The sequence below is a fragment of the Balearica regulorum genome, chromosome 4, assembly GCF_011004875.1.
Source record: "Balearica regulorum gibbericeps isolate bBalReg1 chromosome 4, bBalReg1.pri, whole genome shotgun sequence".
Taxonomy (NCBI): domain Eukaryota; kingdom Metazoa; phylum Chordata; class Aves; order Gruiformes; family Gruidae; genus Balearica; species Balearica regulorum.
Window position 1 is genome coordinate 62,003,948 of NC_046187.1, and position 23,447 is coordinate 62,027,394.

Genomic DNA, 23,447 nt, shown 5'->3' on the forward strand with positions numbered 1-23,447 from the left:
AACTGAAATGGGGAGCACGTTTCCCTGGGATTCTGTGAGAGCTGATGTATGGCTTAGCGAGTGCCCAGATCTCTGTTGGTGATGAAGAAGACAGTATCACTGTGAATAATACATTACAGAAGCTCATTCTTAATGTTGATATTTCTGTGGTGTTTATTTCCTTTTTCTTCCTTTGTTGCTTTGTCAGGTTATGTGCATGTTCAGATGCACCTCATGAGAGGAGATGACCTTGCAGTGAAAACTAGCTTCAGCCTTCCTCTGAAGCAGTGGTTTCGACTGGATCTGTCTTTCAAGGGTGGACAGGTATGTGTGCTACTGAATTACAGGATCAAGGCTGAGATTTTTCTAATTTTATTATGCTTCTGACAAACCCTGTAGTAGCTGAGGCTGAGAGAAATACTGTAATTTGTACATGCTGACGTAGCACAAGAATGAAAACTCTCACACTAGAAATTGTCCGGGGATGTTCTGACCATCCAACTTTGGTAAATCAACTTAGATGCTTAAGATAAGAGCCTAGAATTACTGTCTGTTCAGTGGCTATCTTGGCACACAGTTGCTCTCCCGAGACTGCTGACTACAGGCAACCAGGACTCCTGGCCTAGATATCTTATCCAGATACTTTAAATTACATGGTGTGAATAGCTCTGAGGGACTTTGCACTTGGAGGCTTAGGCGTTTTTACCATTCTGATATGAAAATGTAAGTGTCTGAGCTTCTGTACAGTAGCATGCCTCTTGCCTAGATGTATTAGCTAACAGGAGGCATGTGCAGTTTCCAAGTTTTGCAGATTTGACAAAGTGGCATGAGATTGACCACCATTAAAAGACAAAAAAATATTGCAGCATCCCTCTATAGTGGATAAAATACATAATTTGCATTTTAACAAATCACAATTGTTTTTTCACAAAACCTTCCAAAAGTAGCTCTGAAAACACAGATTCCCAGCCCAACTTCTTGTCTGAATCTCCAGCTATTAAGATATTAGGGTGTGAAGATAATCAAAAACCTTCTATTTCACAACTTCTTTTGCCTTGAAAATGGTTGAATAGATTACATTCTGAATTGTAAAAAATAATTGCTAGTTAATGACAAGAACAACTAAGCAAATTTAAAGTATGAGGTAAATGACTGATAAAGCTGAAACAATGCTGTAGTGAGAGAGCAGTGTACAGGCTAAACTACAGCTGTTCCTTTTGCACCCCACCTTTTTTTAAGTGTGTAAGTGATGAGCAGATTGATTGCTTCACTAGAAAATCAGGTAGAAACATATATTTACTTTTAATATAATATGTTGTTAAATATATTGTTAAAAGGAACAGTGAAAAAAGTGTTTTATAGAATGAGAACTGTCTTTTCCTGCTTTTTAAAATTGTTGTTATAATTTAAATTCATGGGAAAGGGAAGAGCCTGTGAATTTTGAAGCTCAGCTTCAGATGCACATGTGACAGTTACTGTCAATATTGACATAGGGTATATTAGTCTTGACTTGTTGGAAATTTGAGGATTGCTTGTACGAATGGATTAAGAAAAGATATTCTTCCATCAGAGAGCAGAGTGAATTTATTCAGGTGTGAGATAAAACCTATGGTCGTTAAATTTCCACTTCTGGACAAAATAAGGGAGCCATGAAGAGTTTAATAAGCACTCTTGGGGAAAAAAAAGGAAGTAGGACCCAACTTAAGAACATTTCAGTACTTAGAGCCATTCTCTAGAACAGATAAAACTGTGGTTCAGTTCCATCTTATTGACATGTCTCCCTGTCGTAAGTTTTTAGATGCTACTATCCTCAAAAGGTACAAAAGAATCTCCTTATTTAGGCACTTCATCGTATGAGGAACTGGGGTTGTTCAGCCTGGAGAAAAGGAGGCTGAGGGGAGACCTTCTTGCTCTCTACAACTACCCAAAAGGAGGTTGTAGCGAGGTGGGTGTTGGTCTCTTCTCCCAAGTAACAAGTGATAGGACAAGAGGAAATGACCTCAAGTTGTGCCAGGGGAGGTTTAGATTGGATATTAGGAAAAATTTCTTCACCAAAAGAGTTGTCAAGCACTGGAAGAGGCTGCCCAGGGAAGTGGTTGAGTCCCCATCCCTGGAGGTATTTAAAAGCCATGTAGATGTGGTGCTTAGGGACATGGTTTAGTGGTGGACTTGGCAGTGCTAGGTTAACAGTTGGACTTGGTGATCTTAAAGGTATTTTCCAACGTAGATGATTCTATGATTATTTCACTTCCATTGATTTAGATACATTTAGTCCAGCATGATCTGAGACAAAATACATAAATTAGGGAAGGTTGGGAAATTGAAGCATTGAGAAATTAAGAGCCAGATTTTAAGAGCATCTGAAGATGCTCTTAAAAATACGTAGTCACTTGAGAAAATTTGGCAGGGTTGTTTTGTGAGTCCTTGGGCAACTTTTTACAATACCAACATGTATGAAAATCTTATCTTGTCTTCCTTCTCAGGCATCTGAATTCCTTTACCCATTCTGGCACTGAAAGTCTACTGAAAGTACATCTCCTGTAGAAGTAGGAGTTGAACCCAGGATTTTTTTAAATCATGGCCTGTTCCATTACCTTTATGGCTGTTCTTCACCTGTGAGCTACAATTTCTTGAGGAGATCAATATTATCTTCCTTTAGCATCTCTGCTATATAAAAGCAAAGCAGCCTTTCACACTTTGGAAGAATAAAAGCTTCAGCAAAGTACAGATGTCTTGTAACTGGACACAGGAATGAAGTAGCTGAAGTAGGCAACATCTGTGCTGGTTTTCTTTGCTCCTGGTTTGCCAGGACAGAGCAATGCCAATGCTGTCCATTAAACTCTTCTGACATATGTTGGATATGTGACACCATTGTCTATAGTGCAGAGGAAATGCAACAAGCTGCAGCTGTAATCTTCTGAACTATGGGTTGAAACGGCTTAATAAATGTACCTTGTAGTATTTAATTTATTATAATTAATATTTTTTGTTCTTTTAGATAGAAGTAAGCAGTGTTGGGAAGAACATGAGAAGACATCATCATCAGTCTTTTACGTAAGCAGCATTTTTACCATGAGTAATATGTGTGTATGTGTTCAGATATGGAAAATGGGAAAAGGATAGCACAAGTTTGTAACTTAGATTCCAAATGATTTTCAAAATGTCTGTGGTCTTTTTCCACTCTATGCTTTCAAAACCAGTTTGCATTACTGTGCTTAGCTGAATAATTTTGAGCATAAGCTGAATAATTTTGTTAATGCCATGAGCTAGTTGAGTTAACATGCTGCATGATCTAGTACTAGAGTCTGACAACCCTCACTAAAAACTGATTGGATGCAAAATTTCTACCAAAAATGTTTTTGCTCTATTGTTTATTCTAAGCAACTGAATAATTTTTTTTAAAATGTTTTTTTCATTGTTTTCACTGCAATTCAAGATTGACTCTTTCTTGTGCAAATAAATAAAAAATCCCCAAACCTTTTAATACGGAAACTATGTAACAGTAAGTTGCATGTCAGACGTTAATGTTGTTCCTTCTTTACGTGGTTTACAAACTAGAAATCGTAAATTTGTAGATAGTAACTCTAGGAGACAGATAACTTAAATTTTCCTATGCCAAATTTAGAAAAGTGCAAGGGAGAGGTAGAACTGAAATCTTTGAGGCTGTGTAATGATGCATAAAACACCAGAAGATAACTGCAGGTCAGAAAAATAAAACGCCCTGCTGGTTTAATATGTTTGTAAACAAGGGATTTGTTAAACTTACTCCAGAATTTATCACACTAAATTACAGAGTAGATTTTGAGAGTAAACCGATGCGAAAAGAGAATTATACTGGCAATGAGTTTAAGGCTGTCAGGTATGGAAATTCTGAGATATAAATTTATTTACTTTTTTCTTTCATAGTACCTCTTGATAGCCAGTTCACTTCTCTTTCATGTTCTCAAGTTTTAGGGAAGATTTCTATTATGATGACACTGCTGGATACTTTGTTCTTGGAGGCAGTGGATATGTAAATGGTATTGAAGCATTCTTTGGACCTGTGAAATACTATCGTCTCAATGTGTTGGAAACAGAACAGGTAAACAAAAGCAGTATTTGGAAATGTTTAAATATTAGCAGCCAGCTATGGCTATTTATATTTTTTTTAACTGAAGCTCTTACCAAATGATAAACTTGCTATGAAGCATAATAGAACTTGGGAATATATAACCAAAATACGATAATTTTCTATTGAAATCTGGCAGTGCTAGTTACCACTTCAAATACTAAAAGATAAGACTTCTGAAAGTATGTAAAGCAATGTTCCTAAATCTATATTTAAGTAAGGACTTATTTTCAGTACTGCTTTGTTTCCCAGAGTTTTTGATGATACAGTGTTGAACACATTTGATTAATTTATGGTTTTGTTGAAATCGGTGGTAAAAATCACATCAGCTTGGTCAATTTCGGAAGTTCCTCCATGGTGTCCTGGATTATGCTGAGTATGTAAAGTCATAGTCTATTGTGGCCAGCATCATGTTATCATGATGTGCCAGATAAGCTGATTGTAGTAAACCATCTGTTTCCTTTTGTTATTTGCCTACAACACTTCTTTCTAGCCAAGCATAGACAGCAACATGCCATTTATCCATCATTTGCCTTTTTATAGATTTCTAACCCTCTTCATGACAAAGCAGCAGTGGAACAAATTGAACTGTACTATGAGAGATGCATGGACGTTCAAGAAATAGTTTATGAGTACAGATATATTGTAAGGCAAGGTGAAAAAGCGCAAAGAAATTGTAAGTGTTGATCTATGAGATACGAATTTTAAATTGCCATCTTTGAAGACCCGTTCCCTTTCCTTTTACTAGAATCTGGATAACGATCATTAAAAGTAAACTTAAATTCAACCATAACAAGAAAAAAGGCAATTTGAAGAATTTAGCCTTGATACTGGTAGCTAAAACTGTGGTTTTGTCCCTGCAATGATTTTTGTGCCATGGAATACAAACTTAAATCATGTTCTTGGTATTTCTTATCTAATAAGACATGTGCATAAAGGGACAAACACTTTCAAGCATACATGTAAGCTATTCAGTTGCCTTTCTTATATTTCATTTGCAAATGACCCTAAAGGCGCATGTATTTTAAGCCCTTTCCAAAAAATGGGTGGGTTTTGCTAGAATGGCACTGCCACAGTTGCCTAATGTGCAGTTACTAACAAGTTTATATCAAAGCAACCACTTCAGGGAAAGAAGAGTAACGTAGCTTAAATGTGTGCTGAAAACTAGCTTATGGTTCCAAATAGAATTTGGTTGCGTGCATCATGACCAGAGTATGGAAAAGAGTCAAAGAAATCTTACGTATTTTTGTAAGTGGCCTGTGCTAGCTGTGTAAGTTTTTAGCACTACTTTGTGTTAAGGATCTGCCCATCTTGTCTGTGAATTTTTAGTTTACCCTAGAAACATCTTTTCTTCTACCAGAAGCTTGTTTTAAAGACCAGCCAAGTCAGCTTTCATGTCTTAAATACGTTGTTTTCTCTAGGTTACTATGAAAACTATTATTTGGAGCAGATTCACAAATTCGGAGAAAAATCCAAATGTGATGCCTTCATGTGGGGAAAAGAGCTCAGGGAAAAGTACCACACTTTGTTCAAACTGTTACAAGAGATGGATTTCAGTGCTCCAGATGGTAATCACATTTTAATTTATTGTTCTTAAATAACTCCACAATATATGTCACTAAGTTAGTATGCTTTGACTTAATGTTTTATAGGTTAGCATATATGCTAGCTTAGTAAAGGAGTGTCATGTGGCTTATATGTTGTGCTGCAGATGAAGGATGGCTTATTATGTAGAAGGAAATAGAGATATCCTTACATTTTTAGAGGTTAGTTACTTTGAGATGATCTTTCGGATTTTTATTCACCCTTCCTATTCAGTAGTACCTTGTATCTCTAGGAATTTTGGTTGTCTGCATTGAGAATACCATTCAGCATGAGAAATAACAGACTCTGTCTCAGTCCCATTCAATTAAGGAGAGGAAATCAGTTCCTGATTTTACCTCTTGCAATAACTGTGCGTTTTGTGTTTTATTTTTAGTCTTAGAAGATGGAAGTGATACAGTTCTAGAAGTTGGCCAGAGGATATTTGAGAAGGTTGCAAAGGGTCTGTCCAATGCCGATGGCCTCAGCAATATGGGCTCCTCTGTCCCTCTCTTGGTGGATTCCAGTTGTTGTGGACACCATAAGGCTTCCTATTTCCTTGCAGTTATATTTGAAACAGGGCTTGGTGTGCCTGTGGATCATACAAAGGTAGTATATTTAATAGGTTTGGTTATGCCTGTGAAATAACCTTTACAGGCAATTTAGAAATGGAATGAATTTATAATCAATTGAATTAAAAAGTGTGAAATGGCCTCCAGAGCCAGGCTGTGGTTGAAGGGATTCCCCAATACAGCTACTCCTAAATAGCCTGATGGCAGTGAAGTCTTTATGAAGTCCTGATGGTGGGAATATTTATCCTGCTCATCCAGAACAAGGAAATCCATGATTTAGTAAGACCTAAAAATGGTGGTAAAGTGAATAGCCTGGAACATACTGCTTTTCCCAGTCACTGAGGAGGTAGGATGAGGTAAGAACCCTCGAGTCACCCACAGTCATTTGTAGATGGGTATGAAAAAAGTCTCACATCAGGCAAATCTCCTGAAGCGGAAAGGTTGCATAGTACAGTCAGGAAAGAAAAACCATTTTACAGTTCACAGAAGAAACGTAGCACTGAGTATATCGTGGTCAAATGGTTAAAGGTAACCAAAGTAGAAGAGTTCTCAGCTGCCAAGCATGTGAACTCCTGACTTTTTAGGCAGGTTGTACATAACTGAAATGCTTCCATGCAATTCCGTTGCAAGGTCAAATGAAGGGGAGGTGTTTATGTATCACTGGCAGAGGGCTATACTGAAATTGCCAACAGGTATTTAATTGTGATATAATAGTGTAATATCAAATGCTCATAAAGAATAGCAGATCTGCCTAATGTGGTTACAGGATACTAAATCAGAAGAACCCCTTAGAGGCCAATCTGAGACCAAGCTCCAGTTTCTCAAACACAAGAAACCTTAGAGAGGAGCCTTTTTTATACCTTAATTAAGGAGTATACCTAGTGCTAATTATGAAGGCTAAGTAGTTTTGTTATTGGATCCACTTCAGACAGTGCAAGAAATAATTCAGTATCCACCACAGATGGGACACCACTGGTTTTATTACTGTGCAGGTGAAAAATAATAGTAGTGCTGAAAATGGTTTTGGCAAATGTGCAGTACCTAGACTATTTCTAGCACCAATTAACGTGTATCTCAAGGGAGCTTTGCACTGAAACCTTGTCAGCCACAAGTCCTGTCCTTCTAGTCCTGTCACATCCTTAGGGTAAGACTTTCAAGTGCTGTTTGTTAACTTCCATATGATTCCGCTGAATTCTGTGCAAAGACTCCACCTGACATCAGTGAGATTAGTTAAGTTACTGCTGAGTATAAAAAGTGTCAGAGTATAATTAACACTATAATAAAGTGACATTAAAAAATTGCTGCACACTTAGGGGTGGCAGAATAAGTGCAATACTTGAAAAGTATTTAGAGTCTAGTTTTTTTTTCAAATCTTTCTATGTATATAGAAGACATTTTAATTACTTTAGGGCTGTGCTTGATTCTGTTACATGGTTACATGGTATAGGTAGTATATCAGTTGCCAGTGTGAACGCTCTGTTCCCTGTAAATCTCCACCAAAGCGCTATATTTGCAAGATGTGCAGTGAATTCACTCTTCTTTATGTCTGTTGACTTTTGCCAGGGTCTGCTCTATAGTTTGATTGGTGCTCAGGGTAATGAGAGACTTGCTGTGATGAATCTTGGCTATAAACATTACCAAGGCATTAATAACTATCCACTTGATTTGGAGCTGTCATATGCTTATTACAGTAATATTGCAATCAAGACATCATTGGATCAGCACACTATAAAAGGAGAACAGGTAAAAGAGTTATAAGTGTATCTGAATTTGTTTTCTGTGCAAATGACTTTTCATATATTAATTATGTGGCCAGAACATTTCTGTTTTGATTTACAAATATTAGTTTATCAGATTGACGTCCCTGCCCAAGGCAGAGGTGTCGGACTAAATGATCTTGAAAGGTCCCTTCCAACCCAAACCACTCTATAATTCTATGATTGTTACAAAATCCCCCAAATTATATGTGGGTATCATTACTCTGCGTCTTAGCAAGGGGGGAACCAAATCCAAGTTAGGCTCAAATGCTCAGAATTGTCCACATGCCTATGTTTCAGTAAAGTCTAAGTCTTATTCTTGGACCCTAATTCCTCACTCAAATTTTTAATTATTAATGTAATTGGATGTGTTTATTAAGCAACTGATCTGCTGTTTCAATAGCCAAGCATCGTGAAATTTACGCAAAAGATTCATTGTTCTCTCCATACTTAAGCCTTTTCTATAATCAAATGTAAAGATTTGGCTGTTAACTAGCTATCTGATGAAATAAAATTACCGTAAAATGATTTTAGAATGAATTGCTAAACAGGAGGTAACACAACTTTATCTGTAAAGAATACTTAAGGTAGGCCAGTACTAGGATCCTGGCTTATCAGAAAGAATGATTATTGTACAAAAAATAGAGAGATTTTGATTGCTGAAGAAAAAGCAGACAGCCACCTAGATAAGAGTGCTGTAGGACAGGTCTTCATCAACCTTTCTGCCAGCCTTTTTTTTATCTTTGAAGAGAGATTTCTGTAGAAACTAACAGCCTTAAAAGACTTAAAAACACTTATTTGCCCTTATTAATTGCATTTAAAACTACAAAGGTTGGGGTTTTTTTCAGTTGTTGATGTCTTCACGTATCTTTCCAGTGTAGAGTGGTCTTACAGTTTTGTACTGTAACAAAACAGTAAATGGTTTTTACACTGGATGTAAGGATGGTTCTTAATGCACAGACCAGCAGAGGGGTGGTGAGAATTTTAAACCCCAGAATTGATCACAAATTCTTAGGGATGAACAGGATGTGGGCAACATTTTCATTATGGTAGCAGGTGTATGAATTCATTGTGTAATAATTTTTTTTCCTGTTCACCTACTTTTCAGGCATTTGTTGAAACTATAAGGCTGATGGATGATGAACTGCTAAAAGCTCAAACAAAGGAAAATGGCGATGTCTTTATGTGGTTAAAACATGAAGCAACAAGAGGAAATGCAGCTGCACAGGTATAAAGTAATACATTTCCCCTTTCTTGGTTTTATACGCACATCATGTACGTACATCTATAGACTATGTAAGAAAGTTGTGGAGGAGAGTGAAGTGGACAGATGTTTTCTCTTTCCACCCATAATTTCTTCTTTTTTATAAGCTTGAACTATTTCCCATGTTTCTGGCTGATAATATCCGGTGACCATGCAAAAAGCTATAACAATAACACAAGGCAAAAGGGAAGAGTTGTCAAGACCTAGCAACCTCCTTCTCTGATCATTTTCCCTGGGTTTGTGATTGACACAGTGCAGTTATTGCTGCTGATCTGAGACCAGCAGCAATATGTTGTAATACTGAGCCATTTGCATGCATCAAATCTGCCTTTAATACTCACCTCTGCACTTAAGTCAAGCCAGACTTTCATGGTACTGACAGCTGTAAAAAGTAACCCTGCTGTACATTTAATATCAGTACATTTCACCACTGGGAAGCCCTCTGAATATTCCTGATAACCAATTGTTTTCAATTGGTTGGGCACGTATGACTAGTTTAAAATCCACATATTTAAAATCCATTTAAGCCTGCAAAAGTCTGCTCCTGTAATTCCAGTTTCAATACTAACATATACAACAATAGTGCTTATGCTGTTTTCTTTTAGCAACGATTGGCTCAGATGCTGTTTTGGGGCCAACAAGGAGTGGCAAAAAATCCTGAAGCTGCGATAGAATGGTATGCAAAGGGTGCAATAGAAACAGAAGATCCAGTGTTAATATATGATTATGCTATTGTGTTATTTAAGGTAAGTCATGTTTCATATTTTCACTTAAAAAAAAAAATCATTCATATGACATTGATGTTTGTAAGTTATCTACAGTGGCACATTGTGAGAATGTATACGAGTGCTTTTAGATTTACACTAAAAATCACTCCATAGTTATGAAGTTAGTGTTGATTTTTTACCAGATATGCACAAAAATTTTAAAATGAGCAAGTTTAAAAGCAGTTCAGTCACTTTATTCCTAGCCAGATTCAGGATCAAAATACTACCTAAATTGTGGATCCTAATTTTTCCTAATGGCTTGTCACTTTAAAAATCTACCCAGCTAGTAGGCATAGGCCTTGGTGTAGAGATGTAGGTGAAAGTTCGATCCTTTCTTAGAATGCCCTTTGTTAGATCTCTGGGAATCTTTCTTTTTTTTTTTTTTTCTGAGTAGGAATTAAATAGTCTTTGCGTGCAGTTAGTTTTTCCCTGCTGGAAGCAGTCGACAGCAGAGGCTAAACTCAGGCATAACCCCACCTGAGTCAAATAAGTTATATCAGCTAAGCGGCGTCACCTATAAGACATAGAACAGTACTAAAGGTTAGAGATGTTAGTGAAGAACCATTAGGTTTTCATCTCATTCCTTTGACAGTGGAGGGCTATTCTCTACAAAACATTTGCTTAAGTCTTGCTTGTGTTAATTTTGAGCACCCGTACTCTGTTTGAACCATGTCTGGATTTAATTGATATGGACATCATCAGCATGACATCTGTGTATTTCCTCTGGAGACACTCTGACATCCTTTTTCAGGAAAGCTGATAGCTCTTACTCATCACCAAATCGTGAACAATCTATGCACCTTCGAATGCTATTTATTCTTCCTTAGTTGCCAGAAAGTAAAGATCTGTGATGTTATTTACCCATAAAAATCACTCAGATCGACTGGTGAAATCATTTTTCCTAGACTGAATCATTGAGATTTTGTAAAGCTGTGAATGAAGGATGAGCACAAAGCTGGGGTTTTTTGTTGCAGCTGTTTAAAGCTGAATAACACCTAGTAAATAATAGTATCAATGTTAAAATGCGTTTTGATTGTGTATATGTGAATTTTCATCAGCCTGTATTCTGTATTTGTAAACAATGATTATTTCACATATCCATTTCCTAGGGCCAAGGTGTGAAAAAGAATACAAAACTTGCTTTGGAATTGATGAAGAAAGCAGCAGCCAAGGTAAAATGTAATAAATATTTTATTGTAAAAGTCCTATACAAAGTGCTTATGATAAGGAACTCTGACTTATATAAAATGGATATTACCATAATTCTGCGTAAATACTAGTTGCTTCTCCCAGTGACTTCACCAGGAATGGTGAAAGCCTTATTTCCCCAAGTTGGGAGACTAGACCACTCAAAATCCTCAAACTCAGGCAAAATTTCTATGGAAGAAAAAGAATTCTCTCCACTTACATCTTTTGGAACTTGGTGGTAGTTAAGTGACTTAGAGTGAATAGTCGATCCAGGAGTATGTTTTTACCTCATGTTCCTAAGCATTTTGTTCTCGACCACACTAGGTATGTTTTTTCATAGGCGTGCCTACCAGGCTTGAGCTTTTGACGTGATCTCTCCAGAGTCAGATAGAGATAACTGCTATCTTTGAAAATCCATGCCAGCAGGCTTTGCTATAATAACAGAGCATCTTTAAGTTGTAACATGAATGGAAAAGAGTAAAGACCAAGGTCTGGATTGTATTTCCACAGTCTGCACTGAGCGATGGTGCATTCCTGCAGCAAGAGCTGAATGCAGAAGAGTGGTCCCACCACCCCTGAGCTGTGGTGGTTTATGGCTAGTTTTGTCCGCTTAGAGTTAGAACTCTGCCAGGGGTGTTGGTGACTGGAAGAACACTGTATGTACTCTCTCTGGCCAGCTCTTCTCTACTGCAGGGAGAAGACCTGGATGTCCCAAAGCCTTCTGTTTTTTCCCAAAGCCTTCTGTTTTTTCCATACCAGGGGGAAACATTGACAGGCACCGCAGAGAAGAGGAACCTCACTCCATTTAATGATCTAGTACAGTCAGATTACCCAGGCCATGATCTGGTCCTTAGTATAAAAATATAAGAGTACCTAGACCTTGAATACCTTCCTAGCTCTAGAACCAAAGCTAGTTAAATTACTGACAATGACAATAGGACTTCAGTGCTGACCACTGCTGACTTGTGCCGGTTCTATCATTCCTTTGAAACGTGAGAGACTCCCTGTTCTACTGCCTGTTTGGGAAAGGCTTGACAAAACTGAGTGGCTTTCACAGTGTGATCAAAATTTCCTTGACTCAGGATCTGAGGAACAGATTCCAGGAAGCATCCTAGAGACAGCAATTTCCTTACTCTCCTTGAACCCAGATTCTTACAGTTTTTATGCTCCAGTGTACATTTTCTATACAAAAATAACACCACAATTATTGAAAAGTTTAACGGCTTTTGCATTTTAATGGGTAAGTTAGTAACACTGTTTAAATCTGAAAGGAAAAGGGATCCTTTCCAGAGGGCCTTTGTAAGTGCAGTTCTTTCTGCAGAGATTACAAAAGGAGACTGCAGTGTAGAAGCCAACAGTAGCAAGCGAATAACTTGTATTTGTGCACTGAGATTTTTCAGGTAGTTTTTACCTTATGTCGCTGTTCTGGCATGGTTGCTCTTAAACATACATTAGAAACAAAGGAGTGAATAGCATGTTCATGTTTATTGGTGCAGAGTAATTTGAAACTGCTGGCACACTTACAACCACCATATGATCCACCAGTTTATGCAAAGAGACGGTAACTCATTGCAACCAAATTAAAAACTGCTCCTCTTGATCCATAATTATTGATGTAAAGATACAAATTAGTAACAGCATGTACTGCTATCTTAAGCAGATCTGTATGATGTTGGTCATGTACATTTTGAAAACAGCATTACAAAGTTCTGTGTTCATTGCTTCTTACTTATTCGTAGGGAAATGTTCTAGTTTTAAAAAAGGGGTTTTTTTGATTGCTAATCCTGTCAGCCAGGTTCTGGGAGTTCACAAGAATAGGTGCTCTGTTTTGGCTTTGCAGAGGAAACAGGTGAAAAACAGTCACAGTTTGTTCTTGTCAACAAGTGCACAGCTGAATGCAGACACAGGTGAGATTCTCTAGAGTAAGACAACACTGGAGTCTTACTCCTTGCTCTCAATACGAGGCCACAAGAAAGAATAGTGTGTGGAAAAAAGCCATCAAACCTTTATATCCCTTAGTCCCAGATCAGTGTAATTTTGGCTGTCACAAGAGCACCCAAAGTCAAGCAGGAGGTTGGAATTGCAAAGTGACCCAAAGCAGAATCAAATGTGTGACCCGAGACTGCTCTTCTCCTTCCCTAAGGGGTTGCCCCAGGCAGTGAATGGATTGGGATGGTATTACCACAATTTTAAAAGAGACTACAGAAAAGCAGCCGAACACTGGTTAATTGCTGAAGAATTGGGAAATCCAGATGCATCGTACAACCTTGGTGTCCTTTATTTAGATGGGATTTACCCTGGAGTACCTGGTAGAAATCAAGTGAGTAAATATTTAATTGTACTATTTCTTACGGTGGGGCCTGATTTAGAAGTTTTTGCTTTGTTCACTCTGAGTCAGATTTTGACACCTTTTATCACAAAGAAGGGTGTTACTGGGGAATTCAGTCAGATTGCTTAGAAACAGAGATGTTACTCAAGTATCTCAGTCATACTTACATGCGTGTGTTTATGTTCCTTTAATTTAGAAGCAAACCAGGTGTATGTTTAGCTCCAGGGACAGCCTCTGCTTTCCTGCTTCCAGTGACAGCAGCTAGGATAGTGTGTGCTCTCACATTGTGTGATCCTTTTGGTTTCTCTCAGTTTTAGATTGGAGAGTACATAGGGAAAGGATGCTTTCCACAATAGGTGAAAGCAGCAGAACCTTGTCCATGAACTCGTGAACAGCTATGGTACATTCACATAGCTTCTGTGAGCCTCAGAACTGCAGCGAAAGACGTTCAAGCCAGACTCGCAAATGTAACTATTTAATACAGTGGTGGTAAACTGCAGTATTTTGGTTTGTCTTTTTGTAACACAGCCTATTTATTAAATTTTCTCATTGACATGTGCAAAATTCATTTTCCCTTAATAGGAAGGATCTACTGTGGTTATATTTCTTTTAATTAACTAGGTAGTTTATGACAAGTAGCACAAACGTAGTAAGGTAGGGTGTAATAAATGCAAGCAGACCTTGTGCTTGGAGCACAAGATGTTTCCAGTGTGGCCTGTGAGTTCTGAGATCTGGATATACTCCAGACAACGAGAATTTCTGCTGCCAACAGCAACGGTGCTCACCAACATGTGCATTTGGCAAACACATTTTCCTTCCCCAGGGACCAAAATAAGCATTTCAGAGTGGACTGATTATAAGAGTACACCTAAAAGTGCCCAGGTTTCTTTATTCACCAAAGCCATGGGCAAGGAGAGGTACTTTATTATGGCTGTGATGGATACTCTGAAGTCCATGCTCACTCACAGAAAACGTATATCAATGGTTAAAAATTTTCTGAAATAAATTATTTCAGGCTGCATGCTGCTTTGGTTTACATTACAGATCACTGTTTCTGAGGGTAAAACTTGGAGAGTCACACAACCCTTCCACTGCTGCAGCTGTGGCCCTGCCTACTTGGCCTGTGTTACCTTTTATAACCCAATTTCAGAGGCATAAGCACTGTGGTTGTGCTCTGCTGGACATACCGAGTGTTGCTTCTGCTCCCCAGCCTTCACTCAGGCATTGCCAGTGCAAAGGTCCCATTCTGTGTCTCTTCTCCAGGATCCCTTCTTAATCTCCCTACTAGTGAATAACGGATTTTATTTTTGTCCATGCACACAAGACTCGTATGCTACCAGGTGTTAGTTCCACATGTAGACGCTTTTCTATTTGACGTTCCACATATTACCAGAATTTATGTTTTTTAAAAACCTTTTACCAGGCTAAACTATTAAAAAGTTAGAAGAAAGGAATTCATTTCACCTAAGTACATTGAAAGTAGTTAAACTGGCTTGCCCTCATTAGGCAATTGCCTCTTTTAATTCATTTAATGAAATGAGTCCTGGGAAACAAAACTTGATAAACATTAATAATGCAGAGTTGCTAATTGTGTCTTGTTTCTTCACAGACAGTTGCTGCACACTATTTCTATAAAGCTGCCCAAGGAGGGCATATAGAAGGGACTTTACGATGCTCTCTGTACTACATCACAGGAAACATGGAAGACTTCCCTAGAGATCCAGAAAAAGCTGTAATGTAAGGGATGAAACCATTTGTTAAAGGAGAATATATTTCTGGTGGGATTATTTTGATTATTGGTGATTTTTAAGTCCATAGTCTAAATATCTTGTACTTCATGTTGCTTACCTCCTTGACAAAAGGTTCTTATGCAGTAAAGTTTGATCCACATGAATATGTGTATTATTTAAATGACCGGTAGATTTTGAGAGATGTTGAGTGCTTTTAGTACTATTTTTTTCCGGAACAACTCAGAGAGATTCTATTAAATAACTGAGAGGTTCTATCTAACAAAGCCATGCTTATTTGATTTTCAAGAAATACCAGGCTTCTGATGTGGTAGAACTGGTATTTTTGCATCAAGAAAATGGCAGATAATTAGTTATAGCACTTACTAACTTATGTTTGTGTTCTTAAAAAAAAAAAAACCAAGAAAAAAGTAATTTTGCCAAGAAAAAACATAGGATGTCTCTGATATGCTCATGGAGATGAATGGACAGAATGTTCTCGTTCAGTCAACAGTTACAAGACTGATGCAGCAATTACTGTGAAATCCCATAGTTTATCTTCTGGAAGAAGTCAGAATGTGATCCTACATCCTTTTGTGTCCTTTGAGTCAGTATGAGTTGGGATAACATTACTGCAGCACAGCTGTTCATTTTTCATTTGTTCTTTTCTACAGCTGGGCAAAACACATTGCAGAGAAGAACGGCTACTTAGGTCATGTCATCAGAAAAGCTCTCAATGCTTATCTGGAACTTTCATGGTATGTTTGTTCTGTTCTCTTCAAATTCATTTTCTATTTTTCACTTTCTTTGTAGTTTGATAAAATAATTAATGCTGGGCCATCACCTCAAAAAAACACAAATAGCAGCACCACTGAAATCAGTGGCAAAACACCCATTGACATAAAGGGAAGGAGGAGTTGACCCAAAGCGTAATTCAACAGTTCTGATACAATCAAGTGAAAAAGAGAGAGTTTGTAGAGTGAAATAGTGTTGTATCTGCTGTCTGTGATTTTCACCCTGTAGTACTGTAGCATGTAATGTGCACTGGGTTAGCCAGAGGAGCGCCTTTCACTTTTAATATTCCCTCTGTTCCAAGTACCGTGCTTTGCTTTCTCTCTTCTGTGTAATTGTGTGTCATGAAAACTCAGGCTACTGGATTAGATTTGTTCTTTATATGGTTAATATTACCTTTTCTGTAAAGGTAATATGCTGTAATAGGAGGCTACAATATCCAATGAGCCAAGCAAGAGGTTTCAATACAGCCTCCAGGTTAATGTTCCATTTTTGCCATGACCTGTAGGCATGAGCATTAGCTACTGTATGTGTAGGCATCAGACTGTCATACATGATAAAGGCAATGGCTCGTTTAGTCCTGCAGCCTCCCCCTGCTAGTACTTAATTAGTGCTTCAGGCTTAGGAGATCTACAAGACACTGCCAGTGGGCTGTTCTGGAGTAACCCATTCCTAGAAGTTGTTTCTTTTTATTTGGTCCATCACAAACGTTTCTCCTGAGACTTGACCTCACTTTTCAACACTGGAAAACGCTCAGTTAATATTTTTGTAGCATGTTCTGATGTACGAGCTTGTGACTCTACCCTGCTTGCTCTACGTGCAATCACATGAAAGTCCTGTGCACATGACAGGTAGAGCATTAAGATCCCAGAAGGTCTGGTCTTGACAGCTGGAGTACCACTTGAGATGCCAGTGGCTGGGAGTGTATGGGTAGTTACTTATAAATACTGGTTCTAGTCATCTCCGGCTTTAGGAATATGTTCATGTTGAAATCTTTTGCTTCTGAATATTTCTTCATCTGTCTAGCACAGGTGTAAATTGTCACACTGCCAAGCAGACCAAGTAATATGTGTTCCTCAGTCCCTGGGGTTAGCAGCCATGTGTTCTATGCACCTGTTAGTCATGGTAGTTTGATCTTCAGAGACTGATTTAAAGACCTTAAATGTACTTTCTTTTCTGAATTGCCCTTTGAGCCTTAAGGATCAGAAGAACTAACTTCCCAGCTTAGATATCCTGAATTCCTTCTGTGGTGCCAGGTCTCCATTGTCCCAGATGTTTTTACAAGGCAGGTACGAGGAAGAATTTGTAATCTTGCAGAAACAGTCAGGAAACAGGAGGTTACACCTGCTAAGTCTGTAAGGGCAACTGCTTTCACAATTTAATTTAAACTTTCTTTGGTTTAAGCATCTACTCTTGAAGTCAAATGCGTGTTTAACCGTATTTGCTTCCGGTTAAATGATTGAACCCTAAAACTTGCCATGGTTTTAGCTTTGTGTTGTGGAGAAAATCACTGGGAGCATGACCCTTTAATAGGAAGCTTTAGTTGGAAAACAAGTACACCAAGTGTTTTTTTAATCTTGTGATTTTAAAATGAAACACATGATTTTAGAGGCTTCCTTTTATATTGAATACTTAAGTCATCATAATATTGAGTAGATGAGTGACAGAGAACATGAAAGAGATGCTCTCATCTGGAATCATGAGCAGTGCTGTACCAGTGTACTGCAATACTGAATTACTATACTGCAAATGTAAAATGAGCTTTTATTACTTGCTTTACAGTCAGTGAGTTGCCTAGAGTCCATAGAGGGACTGAGACTGTGATTTTATTCACACATTCAAATATAATGAGAAATAATTCCTGTTCCAAAGAGTCCATAGGCTAAAAAGACAAGACAAACAAGTCATAGAAATAAAAGGGTAGAGCATACCAAAGAAGCACTCAGATGAACAGTTGACAGATACATAAACAGCTAAATTAATTATAGATTTTTTTTTAAGCGGAGGAGGTAAGAGTCTTTTAAGAATGTTTTATCTGAAACATTTAAATAGATGAATGGGCTTAATATCAATTCAACTTTATCATCAATCTTGTACTTAGAGTAACTGCCCGCCGGAGCCAGTGTAGCTTCAGGGCAAGGGAGGAAACACTGCACGTTCTTGAGATCCAGCATGGCGTGTTACACCAAGCATTGCCAGTAGAGGTAGCTGTTGCATGGGTTTGCCAGCCTCTTGCTTTTAAACCTTGTACCAAAATTTTGGTCTTAGGTGATTTTGTCAATTTATTTAGGGTTCTGTGTTTGTTGTTTTTTTTAAACTGTAACTAAAATGCATTATATTTTTATTAGGTTTCCCACTAATTTATTTTATCTAACGTTAGGCATGAAGCTCTGCTGCATTACGTTTTAGCAGCTGAAACTGGGATTGAAGTGTCACAGTCAAATTTAGCACACATCTGTGAAGAAAGACCGGTAAGTAAATGTATTCATAACTCATTATCCTAAAAGGAACACTTGTTAATAATAATGTCATCCTAATCTTTTATCTGTGATATGAATGGATCAATTATTTTCTTTCCAGGACCTAGCAAAGAAATACCTAGCAACTGATTGTGTTTGGAGATACTACAATTTCTCTGTTTCTCAAGTCAATGCACCATCATTTGGTATGTGTAAGGACTTCTTTCTGCATTTTAATTTTACCTCTTTTTTTTTTTTTTAAATTTCAAAAACTATGTTTGTTACAACTTCTATGTGAGTGAGCAAGTTAAGGGAAGAGTAATCCCTGCTTATCATACATGTCCTTTTTAGTGTTTTGATAGGAATATGAGGGTGAAAAAGGTGTTTTAAGTGTTGTGTTTCAGCACAATTTTTCTGAGAATTTACTTTTTTATGGCATAAAGTAGATAAAATTTGAATAAAATTTAAAAGCTAAAAAAGGTAAGCCCTGAAAAGGGGCTAGATATCTAGGAGCCTGAGCAATTGACTCAAGGTTTAAGAAAAAAAAAAAAAAAAAAAAGCAGTAGACTTTAGGAGCTCATGATGTTTAGTTTATCAAAGAGAAAATCCAAAAGCAAATATACTTCCATATCATAATTGAGTCATGAGAAACTAATGAAGGCTAAAGGATTCTTTATCTAATTATTATGAGTTTTTCTGTTAGGGTACAGAGTTTATCAACACTGGCACAGCTTACCTTGGGGAACTAAAGGATTCTCTTTAAAAAAAAAAGAAAAAGAAAAAAAAGAGGTTTATTTGTATATAAGTTATATTCCTCCAGCCTTAAATTTTACTACATATGTGACTTTAGTGTCTAAGTAAGTCATTTTGATGCCTTTGAAAGAGTTATTCAATATTTGAAAATATTGATCTGATTGCCTCACAAAAAGGTTTAAGTAAGTGCTTTGTAATAAGCACGTGTAAAAGTGGAGTATAAAAATAATTCAACCTATTCATTTAAGTACACAGCAGCACAGAAACTGAATACCGTATTGATATAGCCTGAAGCCACAGGAGCTGACAAACCCTGTTAGCTTTCATGAGGAGTTTGTAGGTGCCTTAACAAGGTGCAGTTTGGCTGACCCTATGGCAGATCCACTGGTACAATCCTACACTAGGGAAGCTTCTGGGGATCAGACTCATGGGTTGAGACTGTGATTCCGATAGGTAAAAGAGAGAAGACTTCCTGGGTTCAACAGGGGAAGGATTTTATTACTTTCTGTCTTCCTCCCATGAGTAACATAAGGGGAGGTTTATCTCAGACCTCTCTCTGCAGTAGTGGAGGATCAAAGCCCCAGTGCAGGGCCTGGGACGGAGGGTCTAACCCTGGCAGCAGAGATTCCCAGGCCTACATTATCAGCACAATACAGGGCGGCCTCAAGGCCACTGCCCGTTGTGGGAGTGCTCCCCGGGCCAGGGCTGGAATGGCACAGCTGGTATGGTTGAGGGGAACTGTATTCCTGATGATGCTACAGCGTTCGTGGCCTTCCACTCTGCATCTGTGCTAGCCCATCCACGTAGTCTTTCTGCCTTTGCTGTTGGGTCACTGACCAGCTTGCTTCCTGGAAGAGCTCTGCTATAGTCCACTGTAAGGGCAGGTGGGATTTCTAGGTAGCTGCCCTAGACACACAAGGCAAGATGTAGAAGTGTTTCAAACCATTTGGGGAAAGCTTAGGTCAGATAAGTGTAGACATGGTCATTGGAGTTTTTAAGCTCTTCAGCATAGAGTAGTGCAATGTCATGCTTGCTCCTGTCTGGGCCAATGCCCACTCTGTTGGCGCATTTCATTGCTGTCAATATCACAAAAAGATTTTTGTAAAATATTTGCTGGGCATTGCTTTCTTCTAGATGAGGAAAATTCTATACGTACCGTTGTCCTGGGTTGGATTTGAAACTAAAGAAATTATCATCAGCAAAGTTCTGTAACTTTTGGGATGGCTTCAGCCACCATAGTGACAAGTACAGAACAAACACTTAAGACAGCATGTTTTTCAGTCTCATCAAGTTAGTAGGGCTAAGCTGAATGATAAGGCTACAGGTTGCCAGAAGACAGATGCAACAAGTGAAGAAGGGATACAGTATAAAGTCTCTAAGTTTCAGTTTTTTGTAAAAGTATCAATATCATTCATTAAATTCATTAAAGAGAAAACATGAGAAATTTCATCCTGGATAAATATTTTCAGTGGGCAGGCTGATGTAAAGTAGCTACAGAGACAACCAGAGAGAAAGAGTACCTTTTTATTTTTTTAATATGTTGCTTTAATAGTAATTCTATTTAACTTCTCCATCACATTAATAGTTGGTTACTTCTATTTCTACAAAGACTTTAAATGATCTGCTACTGGGTTCTTCCACAGCTTATTTGAAGATGGGTGATTTCTACTACTATGGTTACCAGAACCAGTCTAAAGACCTTGAGCTCTCAATGCGGATGTACGCACAAGCTGCATTAGAGGGAGATTCACAGGTGGGTCTGCAGTTGCAATGTGTTTGTAAAACATCAGAGTTTAGAGCAATCTGAGGATTTATCTGAGGCTGGTTGTTCTGCTTGGCTACATCTGCACTGAAGAAACCTGCTAGAATAAGTTATTTCAAAATACTTGGTAAGTCAGTAGTTGCTGTTTCATGATAATAGAAGGTAAACCTAGCATAGATAGTCCTAGAATTAGGTTGTTTTGAAAGGTAAAGGTGAATGGCCCAATTCAGTACTACCCTACCTTGGCACAATTGATTCTGTCGTGGCCTTGGTATTTTTGCTACTGCAAGGGGAAGAATTAATAGCCTGCTGAGTTGTATTCCAGTCCTATCCTCTGCTGTTTTAGGATAGAAACAGGAAGACTGGCTCATTTCCCTTAGTATACTAAGTGAATCCTAGGGTGAATTTTGTTCACTCCACCAACAAAAGCTGCAGTTTAAAATGCTTTATAATTAAAAGATACACAATGTCACGTTACCAAAGACATGCAGTGTTTCAACACTGAGTTTCCTACCCTCAGACCCTCTTGAAGTGTCCTAGGTGCAGTATTCTATTCTCCCTGTCCCTGTGACAATGTCCCCAGACAGCATCTCGTGTGTGAATTTATTAGAGGTATCATAGTTGGGTTCTGTTTTGAGGATAGTGAGACAAAATGTTACTGCTAAATAAGCAAAGGAAAGAAGAGATGCATGAACAGTTACTTTAAAGTATGAAGGCCAAACTCATGGGGAATCCTGTAATATATCTTGTGTGTGTTCATCTTCATGGCTCTGAAGAGACATAGGGATGCCTAAGACAAATAGGCAAAACTGTAAGATTAAGGACTTAAATTGTCTGGAGGAAATGTCTGCTCTCAATTTCACTATTCAGATTGCTGTTGATCTATAGAGCTAGGTGGAGGGGAATTAAACAGTAACAGAACAGGAATCTATTTTTGCTTTCAGTCTATATTTCCCTAGTAGATAAGATTACAGTTTGATATTGTAGCTGTGTTTAAAGATCAACTAAAATGAAAAAAGCTGAGGTGGTTTCTAACAAGATGGTGTCACAACAAATGAATGCTGATTCTTTTGCATTTTCAGTATTTACCTATAGTTAGGAGAAAAGGCTCTCATAATTATTCAGTGAAGACCACATTATATTGAATGAATTTATAGAAGACAGTTATAATTATTTAGATACTTGATGCTTACAGTAGACTTTAAATATACATATGAAAATTTAGTGGTTAAAAAGCACGTATGCTTTTTTATTGTTAGGGTTTCTTTAATTTGGCCCTTGTCATAGAAGAGGGCAACTCCATACCTGCCTACATTCTGGATCACTTGGGAATTGATCAGGCATTGCATTCTAGTAATATGTCACTTCTTCAGGAACTTTATTACAGGTGAGTCTTTTTTCCCCTTAATCAGCATCTTCTGTTTTTCCATCTAGGTAGCATTTACTTTGGAGAACCGCAACTCCTGTAATTATTAACTTGGTTCACTTGTATGACTTAAGGCAGGTTATGGTCAACAGGCTTGTTAAGCATAAATACTTAAATTACCTAAACATATTTCAGTTTATCCTTGTTAAAGAGACCTGATTGTATGTGGTTATCTGAAATAGCAGGGACTGGATTTAATGATCCAGGAGGCCTTTTGCAATTCAATATATTTAAGTTACTAAGTTAGACACTGACAATTTGTATACAGTTCAAAACAATCTTTTACTGATAAATATAGCATAATTTAATGCAGAACCTAAAAGTATGTAACTGGGATAATAGCAATCCTTCCATTTATTCTGCAGAGATGTTCCAGCCTGGCACAAATGTTGCAGCACAGAATATTAAGTATGTGAGAAGGTTACAGGTCTGCTGCCTGAACTACCCATGTCAGCACTGTTCATGCATAAACCACCTAGAGACCTCTGGTTCTAGTACAGAACTTAGGTTTCCTTTACCTGGGTAAAGCAACGTGTATTGGAAAGCACAGTGGGAAGGGGAAGCTTACACAATATTTGGTGGATTTGTGGAATTGCCTTTCAGGTACTTAAAGAAGGAGGGAGCTAATGGTTAATACATGAGGCTATGAACCAAGAAGGAGTGGTTTATCTTCTGTTTTGCTACTGAGCCGTGTGACCTAAAAGAAGTGGAGATGATATCAACATTGAAACCTCATTTGTCTGGGCCAGCTGGCCCATCTGGGATTGTAAGCTTGAGCCTGAATTCTGCCTTCACTTGGGCTGAATCCTGTGCAACATCCTCTAGGTGATCCTGCTAGCAGGGAGGTTGGACTAGGGGGTAGAAGGGACCAGATTGGTAGGGGGTGGAAGGGACAATCTGTGAATCAGTCTGCTTTGCAGTGAGCGTAACTTCAGAGCTGACAGCACTGCAGGGTTTTCCCATCATCATAGGCTTTTGTCCAG

General features: G+C 38.1%; 1 protein-coding gene across 1 annotated transcript in view; it reads left to right on the top strand.

Moving 5' to 3' along the window:
* The window catches only part of SEL1L3 (SEL1L family member 3), a 38,372-nt gene that overhangs the window by 11,305 nt on the left and 3,620 nt on the right, over nt 1–23,447 (top strand). The window contains 17 exon segments of the mRNA XM_075752362.1: nt 188–303; nt 2,978–3,033; nt 3,928–4,060; nt 4,631–4,763; nt 5,509–5,655; nt 6,066–6,277; nt 7,804–7,983; nt 9,106–9,225; nt 9,867–10,007; nt 11,138–11,200; nt 13,360–13,536; nt 15,155–15,282; nt 15,947–16,030; nt 18,445–18,535; nt 18,645–18,729; nt 20,920–21,029; nt 22,298–22,425. Of these exon segments, the coding sequence (XP_075608477.1) occupies nt 188–303; nt 2,978–3,033; nt 3,928–4,060; nt 4,631–4,763; nt 5,509–5,655; nt 6,066–6,277; nt 7,804–7,983; nt 9,106–9,225; nt 9,867–10,007; nt 11,138–11,200; nt 13,360–13,536; nt 15,155–15,282; nt 15,947–16,030; nt 18,445–18,535; nt 18,645–18,729; nt 20,920–21,029; nt 22,298–22,425 (2,104 nt within the window).